Source organism: Pterocles gutturalis, unplaced genomic scaffold (genome assembly GCF_000699245.1).
Source record: "Pterocles gutturalis isolate BGI_N339 unplaced genomic scaffold, ASM69924v1 scaffold8160, whole genome shotgun sequence".
Classification (NCBI taxonomy): Eukaryota; Metazoa; Chordata; class Aves; order Pterocliformes; family Pteroclidae; genus Pterocles; species Pterocles gutturalis.
The window spans coordinates 61925-81761 of NW_010138170.1; the positions used below are offsets into that span (position 1 = coordinate 61925).

The 19837-nt window shown below is 41.3% G+C and overlaps 1 protein-coding gene across 1 annotated transcript in view; it reads right to left on the reverse strand.

The window, feature by feature from the left end:
- Window positions 1–12178: 12178 nt before the first annotated feature.
- TUBGCP3 (tubulin, gamma complex associated protein 3) overlaps window positions 12179–19837 on the reverse strand; it is a gene marked incomplete at its 5' end in the record, with an annotated part of 38535 nt that continues 30876 nt past the window's right edge. The window contains 6 exons of the mRNA XM_010082881.1: window positions 12179–12337; window positions 14581–14697; window positions 15277–15417; window positions 15798–15929; window positions 16064–16152; window positions 18782–18917. Of these exons, the coding sequence (XP_010081183.1) occupies window positions 12179–12337; window positions 14581–14697; window positions 15277–15417; window positions 15798–15929; window positions 16064–16152; window positions 18782–18917 (774 nt within the window). The remainder of the gene's footprint in view (window positions 12338–14580; window positions 14698–15276; window positions 15418–15797; window positions 15930–16063; window positions 16153–18781; window positions 18918–19837) is intronic.

Genomic DNA, 19837 nt, shown 5'->3' on the forward strand with positions numbered 1-19837 from the left:
CAGACTTAGTTTGTTTGAGGGCAGTTGTTAATGAATTGTACATAACTGCAATTATAGTTATTGTTATTACCAAAGCCTTGCAATGCGTTTGTTTGATAGAAAGGTCTGTAAACCAAGTACACTCTGAACTGGAGGCTTCTCCTTGCTTATCCTGCCCAAAAATACGTGTCTTCCAATTGCAAAAGGCAAATCAAGTATTTGAAAGATAGAACTGTGTTTTCCTTTTTCTGAGCTTGTACTTCTGGAACATAATATATGGATACCTCAATTACCTGATATAACAACATTTTTGCAAACAAAAAGGATACCTCTCCCCCAGAATCTGGACAGCAATATACAAATATTTACAACAGAAAAATAGGCAAGGGAAGAGAAATAAAGCCATCTTGATTACGCAAGCCATTTTTGTTGTAACACAGAAGATTGTGAAAATAAACTATATTTTCCTTTGACAGTATTGAGGATTTAACTTCAGTTCTTAGGATATTTCATATGTGTTAAGGTCACTTCTGCTCTGCTTCTACAGTGTGCTTGTGTATAGTAGCTGTAGAATTTGCTTATTAAATGACTTTTATTTCTAATATTAATCTTGAAAACAAACAGAGAAAAGTAAGGAAGTTTGTCATAAATATATCACAGTACTGAAAATGAGCATAACCACATGTTTTATATAGTTTCTTAACACAAAGGTTAGGACTGCATCCAAAACTCTTGGCTTTAACCAACGTGATTTTGAATAGAACAAGTATATATAGAAAGAGAATCCTACTTTCTTGTTAAAAAATGAAAGGGTGCTTTCTTAAACAAAAGAACATGTGATTTCCTGGACACGAACCCAAGTTATACTAGGGAGAGTTCAGAAAGCTCCAAATTAAGTACCGCATTCCTTAAGGATGATTTAAGAAGTTCATTGGAAGATGTTCAATCAGCATATTTAGCCTGGTAATTCTAGAAATGTCAGTGTAAACAACCCTATTTTTTGCTTTCTGCTAAATGGTGTCACACAATCATATGACTGACAACGTTCCCTGCAGAAATAGTAGACACCAATCACACATGATTTGGTTCTTGGATCATAGAATGGTTTGGGTTGGAAGGAACCTTAAAGATTCTCGAGTTCCAACCCCCCCTGCGATGGGCAGGGACACCTTCCACTAGACCAGGTTGCTCAAAGTCCCATCCAACCTGGCCTTGAACACCTCCAGGGATGGGGCATCCACAGCTTCCCTGGGCAACCTGTTCCTGTCTCACCACCCTCATAGTAAAAAAATTCTTTCTAATATCCAATCTAAATCTACTCTCAGCTTAAAACCATTACCCCTCATCCTATCACTACACTCCCTGATGAAGAGTGCCTCCCCAGTGGGCCCCCTTCGGGGACTGGAAGGCGGCTATCCAGTCTCCCTGGAGCCTTCTTTTCTCCAGGCTGAACAACTCCAACTCTCTCAGCCTGTCCTCATATGGGAGCTGCTCCAGCCCTCTAACCATCTTTGTGGCTCTCCTCTGGACTCACTCCAACAGGTCCATGTCCTTCTTATGTTGGGAGCCCCATCTGTCAAATTGTGTGGGACAGTGTCAAAGGCTTTGCAGAAGTCCAGGCAGATGACGTTGGTTGCTCTTCCCTTATCCACCAATGCTGTAACCCCGTCGTAGAAGGCCACCAGATTTATCAGGCACAGTTTACTCTTAGCGAAGCCATGTTGGCTGTCACCAATCACCTCCTTATTTTCCATGTGACTTAACCATAGTTTCCAGGAGGATCTGCTCCATGATCCTGCCAGGCACAGAGGTGAGACTGACTGGTCTGTAGTTCCCTGGGTCTTCCTTTTTCCCCTTTTTAAAAATGGGGGTTCTGTTTCCCTTTTTCCAGCCAGTGAGAACTTCCCCAGACTGCCACAACTTCTCAAATATGACAGAGAGTGGCTTAGCAACTTCATCTGCATCCATGACTGTATTACATCAACACTGGTTGCCTTGTCCAACAAGAGGTTCAACATCCGTTAGCTACCGAGGCGCAGTCCTTAGCTCACATGTGTGAGCTTCGTCTGCCTCTAGTGCCCAGGGACACACGAAGCCTTGGCTCTCTTGCTTTATAATGTTCATTGAAGTCCAATCTAAAGCTAAGAAACCGAAGGCTTTCGTCAGAACTGGTTGTCAGCAGGACCAAAAACTGCTGGACGATTCCCTGTAGAAAGAAAAACCCAAGAGACAGCTAAGGTGACATCGGTGCCGTGTTTTGCACAGGGATGCCAGGCAATGCCCAGACCTGGCAAGGAGGCAAAGGGCAAGCATAAGCATTTATACCCAATTGTTAGCAGATGATGAGTTATGTTGGACTCATTCTTTCTGCAAAAACTCAGACGTTCATTTTATCTTCCAATGTCTGCCGTGCACTTCAGTCTCCAGTGCAAACAGCTCAGTCTTTCAAACCATCCCCCCTTCTCCTGCTGGCACCCTCCATCTGTCCAAAAGCTTCCACGCTGCAGGGGACTTTCCCCTGCCCCACTGCCTTGGCCCTCCCACAGCAGCCCCACCATACCTGGGAGACCAGTTCAGGACCCAACCTGTGCCAACAGGAGACCTCTCCTTGTTTCTGAGTTAGGTGTTCAACGCAGGCCAGGCCAGCACTAGACCACTGCCTGCTTCAAAAATACCTATTTGATGTGGGCCATACAGCAGCAAGCAGCACCCCCAAACAGCAGAGCATCTGTCCTGTAGGACAGTTGGTGCTAGAGACCCCACAAGCTTCTACCAATTTAGACCAAAACCCAACAACTGTCTAATTAATGCTAACATCTCCTAAAAAATTTGTCCCAACTTTTTCCAGGGAGGGAGAAGTGCAGTATTTGGACCCAGATGGCAAATTTCTCACAGGTTTAAAGTCCCCATGTCAAAGCCCAGGATCACTACACCTCCAACAACGGTCACCAGTAGTTTTTATCTGGGATCACTGTTCTCTTTTCCATTAGACCTGAACATGAAGCACTGAGCTCCTTTTGCCAGTGCAGCAGTTCATTCAGAGAGGCTATAGCTTAGCCAGGTGGAAACTGGAATTCTTAAAGATAGAAAAGGCTACAATATACTTAAAAATACACAGCTGTTACAAGTCCCAACCTTATCTTAGAAAGACATAGTATGTAAACAGCACACATTAATACAGAAGTTAGCTTTACTTGCACTTTGAATCAGAGCTCATAATTCATATAAAACACCCCTGAGGATCATGGACTATGAGGCCAGAGCTGAAAATGTGTCATTTGCAATTCTCCGCTGTCCTCTAAAGGCTGTTTCAGGAATTTCAGCCTAGGAGTTTGAACAGCAAAGTGCTTCTGCTCTGTATCCCATGTACTAGAGGCCAGACCAGTGCATCAAAAAAAGTGGGAGGCTTATGCAGAGTTTCAGCTGGAGCTGTACAAGCCACTACAAGAGATCAGTCTGACCACAGACATGGAGAGACCACGGCTGTGAGGTGTGCGACGCCACACCGGCAGCATTGCGGTCTCTGGTGAGGGATGGGATCAGCAGGATTTCTGTTATTCTGCATCCTGATACAGTTCACTCTGCTGGTGAGGCCTGGAAGTCCCTTAAGGTGTCCGGGCTCCTGCTGCAAATAGCAACCTGCATCCAAATCAGCTTGCCAGGATGAACTTAAAAATTCGATCTTGCTTGTACCTACCTACACCTTTATAAGTTGCTCTTGAGGAGTTCTTTGTTTATGATGGGGAAAGGTCAAGCCCTAAAATAAGCCTACAATTATATAATTGCCAATTAAGAAACCCTGTAGTTTAAGTCACAGGTACCTGTAAACGTCCCCCCAGCTGCTTCTTCGGTGTCACAGTATTGCCCTTTAATGGTCTTAATTAAGGAAATGCTAACATTTATTCTTTTCTTATATATCCTGGCTACCATCCAATGACTCTTTTGGTAATTATTTCTTATTCTATCATTAATGTCTGTTTTGCTATTTTGATTTGCAAGAGCTTTGATTTCTTTTAGCTTCCAGAAGTTTTTGCCTGTGAAATACTGGAACCTGTGCACACACTGACTCCAGGATAAGTCTGGATCTGACTGTTACTGTTCCTCTACTGCTCCACCTCTCGAGCTGCTTTGTCACTTTTGTCTTAGAAGATGGGACATCTTACCAGTAAAGGTGTCTCTTCGTGGTGCCAAACCTATTTTTTGCTTGTTTCTTTGGTGTCCCCTGAAGACTTTTTGAAAATGTATATCTGCTTCTTTTGCCCACACGGAGTTATAGAGTAGAACTGATCAACTAATTGCTCCTGTGGGCAACGAAGTAACCTGGTTGAAGGAAATATGAAAGACCTGGAGTATATTGCTTGCACCATATAATGCTGGAGTACAAAGGCAATCTGAGTGCAGGGCTCTTTAGTATCTGAATGCTATTAGGAGGGTGTTCTGGGAAATCTGGAGAGGGTGTTTGCATAATGCTACGGTTATGATTATTTGTTCATTTATGGCTTTATAAAGGATCCATCTTTATTGCAATGTTTGACTAAATCTGTCAAGAACTGCATTTATAACATCCTTTAAACACTCCACCCTAAATGTATCAGGGATCCCAGACTCCCCCAGAACTTTGAAAGGGAGAAATGAAGCTGATGGGGAGGGAAACCAAGACAAAAGGGAAGTTGTGACACAACTTTTATTTTCAGAATTTCTTTGCTGCCTTTATTTCTCAGTCTTCTTTTCAAACGATGAGAGGTTTAGGTCACTACACACTTCCTCTTCAGTTGTTTTGGGAAACACTGATCTCCAACGGTTGTTGCAGCTACGCTGCAAATGGCTCTTGCAGAAGTGCGGTGCTTGTCTTGTCTGCAGTGCTTATGAAACCCATTTTCTGTAGCATCTAATGCCCTGTCTGGCACTTTGGAGAGAAACAGTCTTGGCTCATCCATTCTGTTGTAGCTGTGAAATTTTAACCATTACTTTTTCTTTAGCAAATAAAATGACATAATAATCATATTCACAGTGGTCTACTGACACTTCATTATATTCATATTTTATACATACACATATATATGTACACAAAGAGTATAAATTTATAGTGCATTAATCTTTTTCACTAGATAAGAAACAATATTTCAGTTTATTTATGGATGTTTTAGTAACCTGGATCCCAGCTATGAAAAATATATCCTATTTTTGTCTTAAACTTTAGTTGTGTTAGTAAAGCTGCACTTTTCTCATTTATCAAGTATCATTTTCACCCCTCCGTTTTATATTCTCTTTATGCTTTCTCTTTTTCATTAAAGTGTGCAATTTTACTCCTTTCCATCTGATAGCTAAATTGCTTGTTTTCTGGAGAAATTTTATTTTCTTTGTTTCCTGCTCATTATAATATATTCTAATTCTTATTTTTACACACCAAGTTCTTAAAGGAAAGTTCCCATTTGCCTTTTTAGTTGCTGTTGTAAGCCTGTCTGTAATTTCCTTCTGCTTCTTTACGCCCTTCAGCACCGTTCATTAGAAACAAGAGGTAAAACCCAGTACAAATACCCTCTTTTAAGGAGTGAATGTAGGGCCTTGTTAAAAACCAAAGCAGAAGACTGTGTTCTTTGCCTCTCTCTTGGCAATTTCTGGGAAAAAAAAAAACTTCTAAAAGGAGATGAAGTGGCCTTGACTAGTTTTGGGAATGTTCCCATTGTAGAAGTGAGAGGGATCCCAGATGCCTAACTACCTTGTTCTTGTGGTACGTATCTCAAATGCAAATAATTTGCTTTCAGTCTCTGTGGCACTGGAAGATTTAATGCATGGGGTAATCACCTTGTGACAGCTTTTTCCTATCATATCTTTTAATATTCAGACTGATAGTAACAATCACTCCAATTGCAATTTCAATACCGTAATGTTTAGCTAACTTAATTGCTGTTCTGATCTATGACTTCTGGAGGAAAACATTCAACAGAATTTGTTCCACAAAGAGCTAAAGTAAATTAATGGTGCAGTGATAGAAAATTCATCTCCTACACTCCTCAGATATTTTTGTAAATGTTTTTCTTTCCCTGCTCTTTTCTGAGCATCTCTTCGGTTATCACTTGTTGTCTTACAGGATCCCTTCTCTCCTTTTGTGAGCGATTATTCATCACCTCAGTTTCTTTAACTTTCTCGACCTCTGTATTCTCTCTGACCCCATACACCTCTGCGCAGCTCTGTCCTTTCAGCTGCACTCCAGTCTCTTCTTTCCACTTGTGTACAGCTCAGGTTTTGGCCCAATGCTTTTATGAGAGTATGTACAATATTGGGTAAAGTACATTAGCTAACTTTGGAACAAAAAGAATGAAAACAAATACTGCCAGAGGCACTTTGGCTGCTCTTCTGGTGAAAGAGACTAAGTATCAAGTTAACACTTAGGAGTGAGTCTGATGCCTTAAAGACTGCATTGCTCCAAGCTAACTACTTCAAGTAGTTACAATACCATGTCAGGGAGCCTGGCTTAATACCTTAGAAAGACTGAGTGGTCCATATGTTAAATTTTTAGTATTCCCTGTCAACATAAACCTAATGTATTTTCATTGTATTTAAAAATTGCAGTTCAGCAAGTCCTCAGAGTGCTATACGACTTGTTAAATCAATGGCTGCAGAAACTTTTCACTCTGAATAACTGCAAACTAAGAAAGAGAATATCTTACTTGTGACTGTTAATGTTATCCTTGGCGCTGCAAGTAACTCTGGTTTGTTAAATTGGGTAGAGCAGGTGATGGTTACAAAGGCCTTCTAGAAACCATTCAGAGTTATTTCCTCCAGCTTCTGAAACAGCAAGTTCTCATACCTGACCCTGCTCTACTGACAAATGTTTACACATCTCTTGCAGCTCTCCCAACTCTTTTTTCCTCTCTCCAATTAGTAGAATCTTATTAGAGGTTGAAGTGATATTCTAGGTTTCAAGTAGCCAAAAGATTATTTTCAAAATGAATTAGGCACTTCTGAGAAGTCTCTGAGCACCTTTACATGCGTGTGAAATATGCTCTGTTGTCTCTGAGGCTGCTCATTTGGGTAAAAATTGAAATGAGTAAAAATGTGCACATCCACAGCAGGTTTCTAAGTTCAGAATTAAGAAACATGCATGAAGTGTAAGGGATTACTTCAATCCTTTAGTCTAGAAGTCTTTTAAGTAAGCTTCAATTTTCTGTCCAGGTCCCTCCCTTTTTTTCAGTCATTCATTGCCTTTCAACTCTTAGTGTGTGTTTAAAAATTAAAATGTGCATTTAAGGAGTGTCCTTAGTACTGAATATCATTATTAGATGAGGCATACTGGAAGATTACAGTTCTCACACTGACCAAAGGTAATTGGCTGTTCTTGACAGAAATGCATCCTGAAGGGTTGAAAGAAGTTCTGACATATGTGACAGGAGGAAGACATAATCCTTCCACGACTACTTTTAACAAAATTGTGTAGATTTAGGGTTTTTTATAAAGAAAAGTATCCTCCTATGTGGAATTGAAAGACTTTGGCATCTGTTCACCGCATCTGGTATAAGAGGAGAAAATCCACAGGGCCTTTGAGTGAAAAATAGAATGACTGAAACAAAACCAGGTTATAACTATATCCTGTCCTTGATCTCCTACCCTAAACCTGTAACTAATTCACTGAAAAATAATTCTTTCATGGGTTTCTGCATTTCCTAGTGGATGTTTCTAAGATATTCAATTGTACCGTACTATACCCTGAGGCAGGCATCCTGTTGTAACTTAGAGAGAGAGATTAAATTTTCAGGGACTGTTTTTTTAACTTTTTCTTCTTCAGAGTTCATATTGGTTAATATATCATTTCCGTGTCAGTTACCAGGACAAGTATCTCTTGGAGTTTTAAAGAATAAGATATAAATAGCTTACAGTTCTTTTCCTTTAAGTGTAGTTACAATATTGGAAGCACTGCATAGGTAGCCCTTCACCCCAGAAGAGTTTTGCGTATTGTATGGTATCCTAGAGATGGGTGATAATTTTATTCTCAGTTTCTACATTTCTGTTTTTTACTGGAGTTTCTCAGAAATTTCTTTCATCCTTGGCAACTCTGAAAAGGAGGGTGGCAGCAGTGCAGTCAGTTAGCAATAGCCCCAGGGTAGGATGCAGACAGCAGGACCAGCTGGGACTTTTTCAGATCAAAGACCATGACTGCTCAGGCCCTCAGGCTGTATTTATATTTTCAGACACTGTAGCTCCAACAGAAAAGCATAGAAATTACCAGCCAGAAGCCTGCATTACATACCTTACAAAATAACAAATAGCCTTGAAAGAGTAAATGTCTTGTTAAGAATGACAATCTTTAACATTGATTGTAGCAGACAAGCAGTTCAGTGTTTAAAGTAGAAAGGTAAAACTCCTATGTTTCTCTTTAGAAATGTACCTGAGTGGTGCTGCTGCCACCCACTGAAAGGTAAGCCACCCCTGCAGTTGCAGCAGAAGGAGGTTGTCAACTTTTACACTAAGTAGGCATATTTATGTAGAACTCAATACTGATCTCCAGGTACAAACTAAATGTAAGATTGTTTTTCTCTCACTTTGGTTAGGAATTGCAGAATCCAGCAGTCTGATAGGCAAGAATGTCACAGCTCCATGGCCCCAGGTCCAACCTGTAGGAAGGCTCAGGATGCATCCCCCATAGGCACATGCACACAGAGCACACGTACATGCCATATATGCGTATATACACGGCTGGCCACACAGGTCAACCCAGACAGACACGCAGAGCACTCACACGAACACAGGCAGCATCAACAGCCTCATCCTGCTCCCCTCTCAGGCTGAGCAGGATGGAGCTCTGTTAGGGGGACATACAGATATGTATCTGTATCTCCCACTAATATATAACATAAAGATATAACATAAATATATATTACTTATAAGTACAATATTGTTCTGCACCAGTACATCAGTAAGAAAGAGACAGGGTGCAAGGTTCTTTCTGGATCTCAATAAGAATGGCTGGACAACAAATTGCTTAACAAAATAGCTGTTTTAATATGACAGAATAAAACCAGGAATATAATAGGATAAAAAGAGGAATACAGGTAGCAATAAAACTGATACTCCTTCAGCTGCTAGGCACAATGCCTTTGCGTAGCACCAGACAGAGCCTGGATGGATTTTCCCATGGTACAGTGCACAGGCCCCATCTGTGGAGGGTCTCCTTCTTCCCATGCCCTGGCATGGAGGACAGGCTGGCACAAGGCACTCCATCAGGTTCCCATACAGTGGCTGCTCATGCTGACATCCAGGCTGCTCAAGTGCCACATACAAGGCCCAGTAGAGCAGACGCGACTGTTCACTAACTCCTTGAATACACCACCTTCTGCAAGGCCCACAGCACAGACGTGGAGCTCTCCAGCAGCTGGACTCAGACACAGCCCAGCCAGCAGCTGACTCCTGGACCCTCTCACTTCTGGATACGCATCCTCTCACTGCAATGTCTGCAGTTGCTGGCAGCAGAGGCATACCTTCCATACGTGATCCCTCGCCAGTCACTGTACTCAGACCCCCATCACACATACCCAGAAAGAAGGAAAGGGATTTAGTAAGGCGACAAGACAGGCTGCGCTGATCAGGTGAAGGGCAAGGCTACAAAACATAGTGACCAGCACCCTGTTTACACACAACTGGCCCTTTTAATCTGCTTATCCCACTATTTACCCACACTTTCTCCTTCCACAATCACCTTTGGGGCACCTGGTTAAATCTCTGCTGAAGAAGAGAAAAGGAGGAGTTGGTTTTCCCCGCATTCGTGGTTGGATGGCTGCTCGACACAGTTCGATCTAGGCCGTGCTGTTAGCATTTCTGTTGCAAGCACTTTATAAAATCAGTTTCCTCCTTCCTGTCACTGAAGATTCTTTCACAAAAGCCATGCTTTGTGGTGCAGAGAAGCAGTACTAGATAATCTAGCAGATAATGCTCTGAGAAACAGAGAAGCATGGATGCCCTTGCCTGAGAAACTGAAGATCTCAGGAACAGTTCCCATCCACTTCCAAGGGATTTTCCTGCAGAGCTGGACAGGTTATTCTATGCCTCGCCTTTCAAATATTTATCCATGCATCAAGTCTCAATCTTCTGCTCTGAAGTTTTGGCACTCTCATATAATTTATTATGACAATGTTTATATAGTTAATACAGTTATTTCCAAGCCCAAAGGACATATTTATTGCTCAACTTTTGACCCACTCTCTTGGTGAGAATCTGGCCCTAACAGTATAGGGCAAACTGATAATCACAAAGATTCATATTTTGGTCTGGCTGTTTTTTTCATTGTGCCATCTTACTTGAAAAGGGGTCATTGGCTTCCCCAAGCTATGGTTGTTACACTGTAACTGCTCAGCTTTAATTGTAGGATGAGAAGCTACAAAAAACTTAGAGACTGAAATAAACACCATGGCTTCTGGGCTAGGGGATAAAAGACTGGTCTTAGCATCAGAGGGAACTAAACCTTCCTCATGCAACATATCTCTCAAGGCAATGGCCAAAAGAGTGGCTGACTAATTTTTTTTCCAACAGCTTTGGCCAAAACAAAGACATAAGCTTTGCAGTTCTCTCAGATTTCACAACAATAATACACTCCCACCACACCCACAAAAACACAGTCTTCCTGTCTGTCAAGTGATTTGCTACCTTACGATGCTAAGCTCTGCATCTTTCAGCTTTCCTTTGGCACACAGAATATCACTGGCTTCAGGGTCCATATTTTCTTACAGCTGAAATGCTGCCTACAATTATTACCATGAGGGCAGCTGCACCAGCAGGTCCTTTAAGGGCACAGGGTTAAAAGCCTTACATGTTTTATTTAACAAAAGCAAGGACTCCAAGGCCTGCACAATAACGGGAAATCCTGGTGTCCAGAGGGTAAACCCACCAGTCCAGAGCTGCAAGTCACTGCATTGTCCCCATGAGAGTTCACCTCTGTCATGACACACAGCAGCCTCGCCTGCACGGCCTGGCAGGTGCCTCTGCTTCCCAGGGGTTCAAACAGATTAAGGGCAAAGGCAAAGAAGTCCACAGACATGGTTGATCCAAGGGCAGATGTTAATTAATGAATTGCACACAACTCTAAGTATATTTAAGACTAGTACCAAAATTCTGCAACGGGTAGGGATCTGTAAATCAATGCACTCCGAATTGGAAGCTTCTCCTTTCTTACTCTGTGGAAAAATCATGATCTTTCAATTACAAAAAGCAAACCACTTGTCTGAAAGATAATTGTGTTTTTATTTTTCTAAGCTTGCACTTGTGCAACATAATAAATGACCTGATATAATGACAACTTTGCAAAACAAGAATCCCCCTCTCCCCAACATCTGGACAGCAATATATAAATATTTACAATTAAAAAATAGGGAACAGAAGAGAATGAAGTCAACATTAGCCAAGTCAGTTTGTTTCTACACATCTGATTTTGAACAATTATTTAATTCCCTTTAGTCTTAACTAACACTTTCCCTTCACAGTACTGAGGCTTTAATTTCATTTTTCAGATCTTATGTGCAATAGATGCACTCCAGCTCCACTTCTGTAGTTTTCTCCTGTGCAGTAACCATAGAATTTCCCTACTAATTTTATTTCAGTTTCTTAACTTTGAAAACAACCAAAAAATTAAATATAAGTTTGTCTCCTGATACAAAGTTTCTCACACAGTCAAACACATCACAACACTGAAAATCAGCATAACAAAATGCTGTATGCTTCTTAACAAGGACATTAGGTCTGGGTCCTAATCTGTTGACTTTAACAAAAGTTACAAAGTAACAAGTACATATAGAAAAAATAACCTTCTTATTTTCTTGTTAAAAAAGGAAACAGTGCTTTCTATAAACAAAAGATGCGATGTCCTTGACACGGATATAAGTTACAGTGGAGAGAGCTCAGAAAGCTTCAAAATAAAATTGGCATTTGCTTAAAAGGATGATTTAAGAAGTTGATTCAATCAACTTAAGGGAAGAGGTTCAGTCAGCCCGTTTAGTCTGGTAATTCTAGAAATGTCAGTGTAAAAAAATCCTACGTTTTTGCTTTCTGCTATACAGTGTCACACAATCACATGACTGAAAACATGTTGCCTGCAGAAATGGTAGACACTGATCACAACACAATTTGGTTGCATTATGTCAACACTGGTTGCCTTGTCCAACAAGAGGTTCAACATCCTTCAGCTACTGAGGCGCAGTCCTTAGCTCTTGTTTCACATGTGTGAGCTTCGTCTGCCTCTAGTGCCCAGGGACACACGAAGCCTTGGCTCTCTTGCTTTATAATGTTCATTGAAGTCCAATCTAAAGCTAAGAAACCGAAGGCTTTCGTCAGAACTGGTTGTCAGCAGGACCAAAAACTGCTGGACGATTCCCTGTAGAAAGAAAAACCCAAGAGACAGCTAAGGTGACATCGGTGCCGTGTTTTGCACAGGGATGCCAGGCAATGCCCAGACCTGGCAAGGAGGCAAAGGGCAAGCATAAGCATTTATACCCAATTGTTAGCAAATGATGAGTTATGTTGGACTCATTCTTTCTGCAAAAACTCAGACGTTCATTTTATCTTCCAATGTCTGCTGTGCACTTCAGTCTCCAGTGCAAACAGCTCAGTCTTTCAAACCATCCCCCCTTCTCCTGCTGGCACCCTCCATCTGTCCAAAAGCTTCCATGCTGTAGGGGACTTGCCCCTGCCCCACTGCCTTGGCCCTCCCATGGCAGCCCCACCATACCTGGGAGACCAGTTCAGGACCCAACCTGTGCCAACAGGAGACCTCTCCTTGTTTCTGAGTTAGGTGTTCAACGCAGGCCAGGCCAGCACTAGACCACTGCCTGCTTCAAAAATACCTATTTGATGTGGGCCATACAGCAGCAAGCAGCACCCCCAAACAGCAGAGCATCTGCCCCGTAGGGCAGTGCTACAGACCCAGTGGCTAAACTCTAGACATTTGGAGCAGTTTTTATGTCAGACTGGCACTTGGCATGTGGGAGGCACACCTCCAGAGCCCATCTTCGCACTCGGCAATAGCCATGGGACTGCAGGAGCTCCACTGCATGCAGGAAAGCAGAGGACTTTGGGAGTGTGGGAAGACTCACTTCAAGAGCTCATTCCTGATCTCCACTAAATACTAATGTGGACATGCCCATAACTAGAGCACCGCATTACTTCCAAAGATGACCAAGTCTGGCCAGGGGACTCATGCATGGAAAACCCATAGTAGGGCTCAGCAGGTATACAGTCGAAGCAGGCAAAACCTACACTGCCAACTTGGAGAAATTCTGCAGAGCACACAAACTACAACCTATTCACAGCCAATACTTCTTAAAGAATTTGTCTCCATTTTCGTCTGGGAGGAAGAACTGCAATATTTGGACCCAGCAGCAAATTCCTCTCAGATCTGAAGTCCTTGCATCAGAGCTCAGGATCTCCATAGCCTTCAACAAAAGCCACCCTTATTTTATAACCTGGGTGCCCTATTCTGTTTTCATTCAAACTTCCATGTGAACGGAACTCTCTTGACAATGCAGCACTTCAGCCAGCATAGCTATAGCTCAGCAAAGCTACAGCCAATACAGAAACAGATCTGGTGCAAACCACTAGAAGAACCAGGAAGCACTCTGCACATGCTGTACAGGTGATAAGTCACAACTATAACTGCTATAAAGAACCAATTGTACTCTTACAAGGTAAAATGAACATATGGGTAACAAGCCAGCAAAGCCACTTCAAACTCATCCATTTACTTTGAGAAACAGCGCATGCTTACATGTTTAATACTTGCCTACATGTATATTTATGGGTATTAAAATAAGAAAGAAAGATACAAGAAATATCAGCAGCAAGATAAAAGAAAGCAGACCCTACAGCTTTAAGTCAAACTCAGCATCAACATTATTAAAAAAACCTAACTTCAGGCATGCCAAAGATGATAAAATGAGAGAAGTTAGAAGGTACACTACATGACATCAAGAGCACCTCATGCGCCAAAGTCAAGAGATGAGCTCAGGTAGGGTTTTGGTTTTCAGTCAACCTGTGGTCTAATCCTGAAAGGCTGCTGTGGCACCCAGCGCTGTGTCCCTCCCTTTAATCAGTTTTTGGAATGCTTTCCCCAAAATCTAACAGCTGATTTTCCTGGGGAGTGTGAGCTTTAGAATCAGACACAACAAATTAAGACACAGCCAGAACAATTCCCTTCAAAGAGGACAGCCTGTGCACATTCCCCCAAACAGCTTACCCATTGCTCACCTCAGTGTGCTTAAAATGAAGTGTTACGCCCTTAAGAAGGACCCTTTCTGCAGTCTTTAATTGCAATGACTTGCAAAGATGGTAAGAAGAAATGGAGTGCAGAGGGAATTCTAGGAATTCTATTATTTTTTTCAGATTACACCAGAAGATAGCTACTATTTCCACTACTAAAGGAAGGAGGAGACTTATATGAAAAGACTACTCCTCCTTGACAGGGGAATATACATGATCACAAAACCTGCTGTCTACAGAGGAACAATGAATACAGGCTTCTACGTAGAGAAGCAAACACTGAAGACCTAGATCCACAAACTGCACACACGAATACAGAAGTTACACCTACTCCATACTTAAAAAACACAATCTAAGGGGTACCTGGTAAAAGTGAGTGAGTATTCGCAGCTGTGAGCACATTTTGGGTATTGAGTCTTGGAATTCTTTCATCCTCTTGTTCTCTTCTTCATCTTCCGTTGCAGTTACACCCCACTTGCCCTACACAGAGACCAAATGAGTTAAGAGGTCAAGCATCACATGATGAAAGTTGCTAACGGGGCCACCTTCTGCCCAGCTAAGCCACCATGTTTATACAAACTAACCATTGCCACAGAAAGCCAAAGATAGAGCCTTTAGTATTGAAACTATCAGTCCCCTTGGTGTTGTACAGCACATGGAAGAAATCTGAGGTTAGCAGAGCAGGCAAGTCTCACATCAGCACTGCATGTCCCACATACTGACAACAGGGAGGCAGACATGGAGCATTTTTTGCAAAAGGGTTCAGCATATTAAAGCCTCTTCCATTTCCTTCACCTAAAACAGACCTAAATTTATCATCCTCCAAAGCCCACTGCGGAATCCGTTCACCTAAAGGTTTTGGGCAAGACAAAAGTGGAAAACACTACTCAGCAGTTTTGTTTGAATTCACTAAGTACTCCTGATAACTTTTACATTTATCCCAACTACATTTTTCATTTTTGCTGTACCTCTACATGATATCCAAAATCCCACGTATATCAAAAGACAAGGATATCTGCCCCAATTAATTTTCATGTTCTAGCAATATCCTTACTGTACCTCAAGCTCACGCTGTTTTTTCCTCTCCTCAAATTGCAACCTCAGCTGCAGCTCCTCCAAAGCTGCTCTGTACATTGCATCTTGGGCATTCTGGAGCTCAATGATCTGATCAAAAACAGCTCGAAGCTGGTTGAGAAGTACCTGTGAGACAGTTAAACAACAAAACAATAAAACAGTTGTACAGAAAAAGAGTTTTAAGTTACGACCACTCTGCAGAACATGAGTAAATTAAATCTTTTTACACACAGCTGGAGAGACTGTTTTGCAAAGCCATAAGTCAGTTGTTGCATGATCACACAGGTTCTTAGGACCAAAAGCAACTGGCCCACATTGTAACAAGTTTTATAATCAGCATCTGCCGCTGTGTGTGGGGAGTATGTACAGAGTCTACCATAATAAGGTCTTATATCAGAGGAAGTAAAATGACTTTTCCTCTTGCTTCTGCAACATAAGAGAAGATGGTTCCTAATGCATAAGCCAAGATCACAAAGCTACAATTTAATGTAAAGAAGTTGTCTTACCCTAGAATCGCTATCCAGCAAGCACCGGGCTATGATTGTGTCTAGAAAAACTTCATGGGCTGCAATTATGTGATCCAAGTCCTGTGCTTGTTGGACCTTGTTCCAGAGTTCATCCCACGAACATTCAAGCACCTGGAGCAATGATTCAGGATTGGGCTGTTTTGATTTGCTGGATGACAAGCTCTTTGAAATTTAAGACACACAACACATACAGAATATTAAAAGTACTTAATTTTTAAGCAACTAATTGGGCAGGTAGAGTATACCTCAAATGTAATGTAATACTGCATTTGATGAATGAAATGGACCATTTCTGATGCCAGAACGTGACACTGATGCAGCACCCCAGAAAGCTCTGTAAAAAAAATCCAAAGAGATGGCACGTTAAAGACTGCAAGAACAGGCACAGCCATCAAACCAGCTTGGTAAATTTTTTCTACCAAATTTTTGAATACTTCATAAAACAGCCACTAGTCTTGGACAGGCGCAGCAATACTGGCTGGCAACAGATGAGCATAGAACATTGCACAATTAACTACTAGAAAATGTAAGCCAAAGATTACACCGACTGTGTGCTTAGACAGTGCTGGAAAGTTGCTGAATTATCACAAGTGGAAAAGACCCTCTCAGTCTCAAGAGACCAAAATACAGTAAACATCACATACATTCTTTAGGTTGAAAATCTGAGGCCACAGATTTACAGTTGCTTCTGGGGCATCTCATCTCTTACCATTAGCCCTCAAACCACAGACAGCATATATTGCATTACTTAGCTACACTGAGACCAGAAGAAAGGGTGGTTGCAACAGATAAGGAAATTGTGGCTCATGTGGTCCAGGCTCAATTCCCTGATCCACCACAGAGACCCACAGGTAAGTCACTAATGGCCTCAGCTGCTCACCTTGAAGAGAAGGTATCTCTATTGCAGAAGGGTATTATCAAGATTACCATCAACTGCAAAAAATTCTCTGGAATGAAGATATTCAGCCTTGTGGAATCAAGCAGATATCCAGAAAGAAGCTGTTATTTCTAAAACGCTGCCAAAGTAATTTGCCACTGCAGATAAGCTACGAGACTACTACAAAAGGCATCGTACATTTTTGTATCTTGGGATGTTGCAGAACTATCCAATGATCTGAAAGATATTACAAGCTACTCTGTTCTTCATTTCTTATGCCTTTGCAGGACTACTATCCCTAATACATTATGTTGCACCTACTTCAAATAGGATTAATGGAAAAAAAAACTCCAAGGCTGTCTGAACAACAGAAATGCTTCAACATTGGTGAGCTGGAGACATATGTGTTTCTTCTTCAAATTACTGACAGGACAAAAGCGAGTTTGACACTACTGTGTAGAGGTACTCCTTTAAAGCATTAAAATCCCTGTCTGTTAAGACTTTTTGTGAATTGTGAATAACACTACCCTTGAAAGGAAATTTGTGGCTGAAAACTGAAAGACCTTGCAGCTGCTTCCTCCTGTCACTTACTGTCCTCCATTTGGTGCACTGTGACTGGAAGTGCAAGTCACTGTTTTAGAGAGAGACAAAACAAAAGCAAGTTCTACTACTTGTTTATAAACTAGTGCTGGGGTCGTTTCTCGTTTCTCCACGTATTTCAGGGGAAGAAAAAATAATCTACTTGCAGCTTCCAACTTAGACGTGCAAGACTATTGTCCCTCGACGGGGAAGTCAGTACAGGTCTTCATAAACATACCCTCCTTCGTCAGAGGCACAAATCAAGAAATACAACACTTGGCTCCTTCTGCCAATAACAGCTATAAGAGCTTGGCCAGTATTTTAAATGTCCGTGTTAAAGCATAGCCAAACTTAAAGGCAACAAGCAATTGAGCTTTCACTTACAGAAAGTGTGGCAAAGCATAAGAAAGGTCTCCCAAAGCAGAGGGGCAGGGTTTGGGTCCAGAGAGGAAGGAATAAAAATGAAACTTCCTTCTAAGACAAAAGAACAAACAAAACCCTAGCAATGGGAGACAGCTCCAGCCTGAAGACCATCACACGATGAGAAAAAAAAATAATAATAAAATAAAATCTGCTAACTGCACTCTAGTTACAAAGAGAAGAGAAAGCAAGAATGCAATAGACCATTGGTTTTGAGTCAAACAAGCATTTATTTGGGACAGGGAAATGACAGTAAGCTAAATCTCATCTCACAGAAACAGAAAGGAAGCCTAGTCATCCCATAAGATTCCAGAGACCAGCCTTATGCAGTGGAGCAGACTTTAAGAGCTTGTTTCCTAGTGACTTTGAGGCCAAAGTGTCAATTCTTACCCACCAAACAGTTCCTAGTCATAAAAACATAAGCATATCTTTGTAAATATTACGATGCCACAAAGCAGCATAACCCTCAATAGCTTTTTTTTTTTTACTGAGAGAAATGTAGATAGATAAAAAAAAAGTCAAGATTGAGCCAGTACAGATGCTCACGAATATAATTATGTTGTCAGCTGAGAAGTAGGAGTCCATTAAACACACACCAGAGCCACTACACTTAAAAGCTTTCCTATTTCTTCTCAAACATCTGTTTCTCTTATCTTAGCCTCTTCTGTTCTTAGCTAAACAAAAGCACAGGGAATGAGTGAAGGTAAAACTAGTAAATTAAGAAATGTGAATGTGTGAGACTTACTACTTCCAGCACAAGAAAGAGGGAAACACAGAGTACAGATAGGAAGGCCTCAACGAAGATGAATAAAAGGAGATGGAAGACTCTCTTTCCAGAGACATGGGATGTTCCGTTCACTCATTGCTACAAAAACTCAGAACAGAGGATTAAGTAAAACAAACAGGAAGCTTCCCTTTCCAGTAATGTCTGTCATCATCATCTACCATTAAACAGTCAAGAGGAGCAACAAAACCTAAAACTCATCTGTCCCAGACTTTTTTTGCCCCCTTCTTAATACAGTTTAAGATAAGATGCAGTCATCTAAATCCAGTTTACAAGTATGACATTTATTTGGGCCTCTCTCACCTGGCATACTTTTCAGAAGCTTTGCATTGCACATGTGGACTTTCCATATATCAGTAAGAATATACTCCATTCGCTTCGCTCTCCAAAGGAAATTAAATACTCTTAGATAGTGGCTCATGCACTCACGTGTGAATACCTATAAAACAAAATATCAGTACTCATTTAATAGACATACCATGTCTTCTGAAGGACCAAGAACCTCTTCACAGTACAGCTTACCTGACCCATGAAGTTTATTGGTAAATATTGTCAAAACAACATCCGTGGAAACCCCAGAGCTTTTGGAAAGATGCTCCCTTAAGGGCTGAACTGAGTTACCTCATATTCAAGTAGGCACAGGGCACTGCCAAGGACAGAGCTATAGCATCTGCTCTGTTCCAAAGTGCACTTCAACTGTGACTGCTTACAGCACCATCATTTTATTTTTACCATTTCAACACTAAAAGGATTCCCACACTGTCAATTTTTCCACATCATATTCTTGAGAAGACTGAATAAAATGGAGTAGAAATGCATTGCAGCTTATATGCTTCTCTATATGAGTCCTCCACACAGGCACCTTTTCTATATTTAAATAAAGTTAAATAAAAATGTTGTTTTGTTTTTCAAATCCAAAGTACTGCTCTGATGCTTTTGCCAGTTCCAGTTCATTGTAGGCTGAGAAAGTACAACTGTATTTGTTGTCCTACCAACATGCTGGACAACTGAAAGAGCTTGGACCCACACGGTAGGAGGCAATCGTTTCTTGGGAGGTTTTGAGCACTTCCAATCCCATATGGGAGGAAGTATAAGGAGAGGTGAACAAGACAAAGCCTACACATTTTGCTCTTTTCAAACTACATACATACATGAAAATTCCGTCCACTGGTCAGACTCACATTTTCAAGTCTTGTTTAAAAAAAAAAGTTCTTTACAAGATCTTTATAGAGGCTAAATGCAGTCTGATCAGTAGTGCAGCTGTTTTCTCAGTAGTTCTAATGAACACTACCTATCAACTTTAATTTAGATAGTACAAATAGGTTCTCCTCAAATACATTCTTCAGTTCCTTGCAAATT